General features: G+C 34.4%; 1 protein-coding gene across 2 annotated transcripts in view; it reads left to right on the forward strand.

Moving 5' to 3' along the window:
• The window catches only part of LOC122245094 (TGF-beta-activated kinase 1 and MAP3K7-binding protein 1), an 11594-nt gene extending 6638 nt beyond the window's left edge, over positions 1-4956 (forward strand). For both annotated transcript variants that reach the window (XM_086542765.1, XM_086542766.1), the window contains 7 exons: positions 191-412; positions 776-891; positions 1044-1150; positions 2329-2482; positions 3039-3138; positions 3354-3587; positions 4245-4956. In XM_086542765.1, the coding sequence (XP_086398891.1) occupies positions 191-412; positions 776-891; positions 1044-1150; positions 2329-2482; positions 3039-3138; positions 3354-3587; positions 4245-4592 (1281 nt within the window). In that variant the 3' untranslated portion in view covers positions 4593-4956. The remainder of the gene's footprint in view (positions 1-190; positions 413-775; positions 892-1043; positions 1151-2328; positions 2483-3038; positions 3139-3353; positions 3588-4244) is intronic.
• The last annotated feature ends 44 nt before the right edge of the window (positions 4957-5000 follow it).

A 5000-nucleotide genomic window follows, 5' to 3' on the forward strand; every position in this document is an offset into this window, starting at 1 on the left:
TACCATGGATTTCTGTTACAATGGAACATTGGTTCTTAATGATGCTATTTATACTTTCAAGGAAAATTAGTTAATCACAGGAATAAAGTGAGTTAATGCAGCTGCTTTATTATAGTGTAAACAAAATAGATAAAAGATTTTCATAGTATTTCATTGTATTAGAAAAATAATGAAATACTTATAATTTCAGAGGATGCCTGCAGAGTTAAGTTTCGAGCAGTTGACAGGAAAAACGACAGACGAAGAGGTGAAAGAGGTCTTTAGAGAGGCTTTTCTGTCTGTCGAGAATGCTTTCTTGGAATCCATTGACCCGAGAATTGCAGAACGCACTCAGTTGTTGGACAAAATTCCAGATGGGATGTCACAGTTTGAAGCTGCTCAGAAATTCCCTGAAACATTTAGTAGACTTCAGGTAAAGATTGATTTTGATATGATTTTTTGAGAGTCATAACATGAAATTAGTTTCTGTACATAGACATGCACATGGACAAGCACATGCACACACATACACCTACATGTGCGTGCACACACACACACACACACACACACACACACACACACACACACACACACACACACACACACACACACACACACACACACACACACACACACACACACACACACACACACATACACATACACTCATACACACAAAACAATTGAGTGACTGAGTGGCTTTTTTCCCAAATTTTTATGAATAAGATTAGTAAGTAAAGGAAGTAACACAGTATTAGCAGAATTTTTTGGTAATAATATCCACAATTTATTTAAGGCGCTGGACCAGGAGATAAGGGGAGGAACGACAGCTGTTGTGGCGTTGATGCATGGAAAAACGTTGTATGTCGGCAATGTCGGGGACTCAAGAGCTCTTCTGTGTAAGAAAGATAGGTTCGTAGATGGAAAGTCACGTCCATCCCTCTTGTTGATACTGTTATTATTATTGTTGTTATTTTCAGATTGATTGTAATTTCATTTGAATCTCTTGCACTTAATGATTCTTATTTTAGTTGAGTCACTAAGACATTTTTCTCTGGTCTTAGGTCTGGTGTATTAAAAGTGAAGCAGCTTACTGCCGACCACACCACTAGTAGCCATGATGAGTTGCAGCGTTTGGAATCACTCAATTTGACAGCAAACAAAATCAGAGGTAAAAAACAGAGGTTTTGATTAGGTTAACTGAAATTTACTGAATACTACAAGAGAATAGAGAATTCAGCATTTGTATTTTGGATGTTTTCAGCAATATCCATAGAAACAAATTCTACTCACAGGCAAGCCAAGAACGAAAGGAAATATATGCTCCTGAGGGGTTACATCACACTATCCCCTCTCCTCTTTCTTATCACCCTTGTCCCAAATCATATTTTATATGTTTACAATATATCTTTTTCTTTTCTTTCTATTCTTTTCTTTTCTTTTCTTTACTACTATATCTTAACATGGGCTTTTCTACTGTCTGAAATGATGTTAAAAATAATAATGACTCTTGTTAGTCAATTACTTTCTTTGATACAGCATATGCTTAAGTTTTTAAGCATATGTACTAGAAGATTGTCCCAGGTTATTGTTCTATGAATATGAATCACTGGGCATGTCACACCACATGAATATTGACAAAGTTAGGGCTGTTAGGGCAGAAGAGTAGAGAATGATGTCATCACCTAGAAGTGTGGCTTGTAATTAGACATTGTGTTCTATGGATATATGTGAAAAAGAAATGGCCAACTGTAATGGTGTCTGTTACAAACACGGGAGTAGGTATAGGTTCCTTGATCAAATAACCCTAAAAACAAGAGTAAGAAGAATATTAACTCACGACGGGGGCATTCCAGCCTTGAATGTGACAATGCCGGGGCTTTCGAGCGCTTAGGCCAAAATCAATTAAATGGCTGGCACAATATTGTGCCGCCCGGCCTGAGATAAGAAGAATTTTATTATTGTTTAAGCATGGAAAGGATTAGGTTACTTTTAGTTTGGCAGATTGTGTTCTTTGCTGTGAATAGTAACATTTTTCTTTACACTACGATACAAAAATAGAGTCCTTGCAGTAATGAGGATAATGGCAAAAATGCAGCATCATATATTGAACAACAGACAGATAGACATTGGTCATCCACTTGTTTTACATGGAAAGAAAAAAATATATATATATTATGAAAGAATAAATCCTCCATAATTATTGACTTTTTAGGATCTTTAAAAAAAAAAATCTTGAGACTTTTGATTCACAGATAGTTTTGCAAATGACCCTTTATTAAGTCAGTAAATTTGGACCAGAGTTTAAGACAATTGTTTTTTTAATTTACATTTTCTTTATTTATTAAGGAGCCAAGCTTGGTAACCATGAGTTGACAAGATGTATTGGAAACTACTTCATGAAAGGTGGTTACACGGAATTTGACATCTTAAGTTCAGCAACAGCGGAGCCTGTTATCGCTGAACCTTATATCACATTCATGCCTATTGACGAGTCCTGCAGGTAAGCATGGCAGTGAACTATATGAAATCATTTGACATGAAAATATTGACAATTTTTTTTTCGTAGGCTTGAAATATGTGCATTATCCTGTATATTATTACACTATATGTGTTGGGAAATTTTCTTCCCATAATTCATCAAATTTGTGGGGAAATTTGTCTACTTTGTGGGCAAATTAGAGGCCTATATACATATTTTTTATATGACTCTGTACTTTGTGATTTACACAATACTCTGGCATCATCTGACACTCCATTGCAAATGCATGGCAGCCATTAATGCTGATGGACATACAGCCAATTTTTTTTTTTTTTATTGTTGATGCATATTGTTTCTTTTTCTCATTTTATTTTTACTCTTTCTTTCAAGTGGTATAAATGAATCATAATTCACACAGATAGTTATAAATACAGGATATATGTAAATATTTATACTCTAACGGTTATATAAGAATCATATGCACATACTGTGTAAATTTTTTTGTTTATAATTACAGTGATTTCTAAGAAGAGAAATAATATTGGTTTAATTCATGTGAACTGATTTCTAATTTCAGCTTCCTCTTATTGATGAGTGATGGTCTCTATAATTCTTACAAAGAGGCTACTGGATCTGAGCAAGTTAACAAGGAAATTGCACAGATGGTTGTTGAACAGGTTTGTATTTGTGGGCTTTTTTTAAGATTTTTTTTTCTGATCTATTTTGGTTTTGAAATTTGAAAAATCTTAAGGATTCCAGGACTTCAGGCATATCAAACCTGTCACACTGAACACTTGTTGATATCCTAATCAGATTTACCGATGAAGAAATTGAGCAGTATAAATTAATGTTATTATTTGTTTTTCTTTTACATATATATTTCTTTCTACAGTTTGTAGAGCAACCAACTTTAACAAGCATAGCTCAAACAGTGGTTGACAAAGTAGTCCGTCTGCACCATGACAACTATCTCACCAAGCAGAGAAATGTAACAACAAGGGACGACATTACCCTCATCATCCGCAACTTCAACTTCCCTATGCGCAGTGCCCTAACCCCTTCTGCCTTGTCTGGGGGCAGCTCTCCACGACCTCCCATTCATCACAGACCACATATGAGGACAGCGGTGAGGACTCCAATTCAATGTTCATTACGACTTCAGAAACCTTTTTTTTACATTGATTTTGCATGATTTTTTCCTTCTACCTCCTACACTGAATGTGCAATCTGTTATGGTTCCTGTATTTTTTTTTTCTATAGTTTGTAAAAAGAAAAAATTCATAATCAAAATTATTCTTTATTTAGTTGTTTTACCTGAGAAGTAACGAGAGGTACCATATTCCAGACTTTGTTCTGTTTGAATATTTGGGCTCTTTTTTTTTTACTGTATGATAGTAGATATGCATATGAAATCTCTACAACAATTTTTTTTTTATTTATTTATTTTATACTCTTATGTATTGTTATTCTGTATCAGAGTTTCATACTGAGAAAGTAATGTCAAAAAGAAGATAGATAAATTAAATTGAATTCATATTTTCATCAAAATAATGTTCAGAAAATACTTCAATATGAACAAAATTGTTTTATTCAAACGACATTATTGTTACTGTTCTTGTACAAGTTATTGATTCTATTAGTACACTTATCTGTTGTCATGAAGATGAATTTATTATACTGGGATATAATTAATTGAGCCCTTGGTTTCAATATAGTCAGTATTGTTTAATGAATCATGCTCTGTTTATCTCTCATACACAGTGATACTTTCTGTACTTGACAGGATCTATCATCGTCATCAAGCAGTGAGGACCTAACACTCTGCAAGGAACCGGACTCTCTACCAAGCCTCCCCCCTGCACGTCTGCTGCCAGGGGTAAGAGGCCACAAACTAGACATGATGGAAGGTGTCAGTAACTCTGTGGATGACAACTGCCTCGTCCATCACACCGACACCAACACAACCTCAACCGAATCGTCAGACCTCCAGAATCCGAGCCTCACCCAGTTTTCTCTGGACGAAGACGGGAGGATTCACCCCTATGTTAGTTTCGACCAGTACTACCAAGCTATTGAAGAGGCGCGGATAGCCGGGCTCATATCAGAATCTCAATTGTATCAGTATAAATAGAGATGAAAATAGACTATATAGCATATTTTAAATGTATTTTTTAATTAGTGTTATGTATAGATTGTTTTAATGATGAATGAAAATAAAGTTATTCTTCAGCGGAAGATTTCATCTTTGTAGTGGACATAGAACGAAGAATTAGGAATTTGTTTTAGTATGTACTGCTATTGTGATGAAATTATAAATTGGCCACTTTGATATATGTTTTTTTGCAAGCATTTCAATTGGTAGCTATTATTTTACTGGATTTTTTTTCTTCATAAATTTAATATATATTTAAATTATAATGAGATGCATTTCTTTGTGTATATACTTTGTTAGTTTGATTGTTGTTACTTGGATGAATAAAAGTTGAAACTGATTTGCAAAGTTGTATTAAATCCTTATATAGCTCATCTATAATAGTTT

Source organism: Penaeus japonicus, unplaced genomic scaffold, assembly GCF_977035675.1.
Source record: "Penaeus japonicus unplaced genomic scaffold, GWHDUDI00000001_assembly GWHDUDI00000012, whole genome shotgun sequence".
Taxonomy (NCBI): Eukaryota; Metazoa; Arthropoda; class Malacostraca; order Decapoda; family Penaeidae; genus Penaeus; species Penaeus japonicus.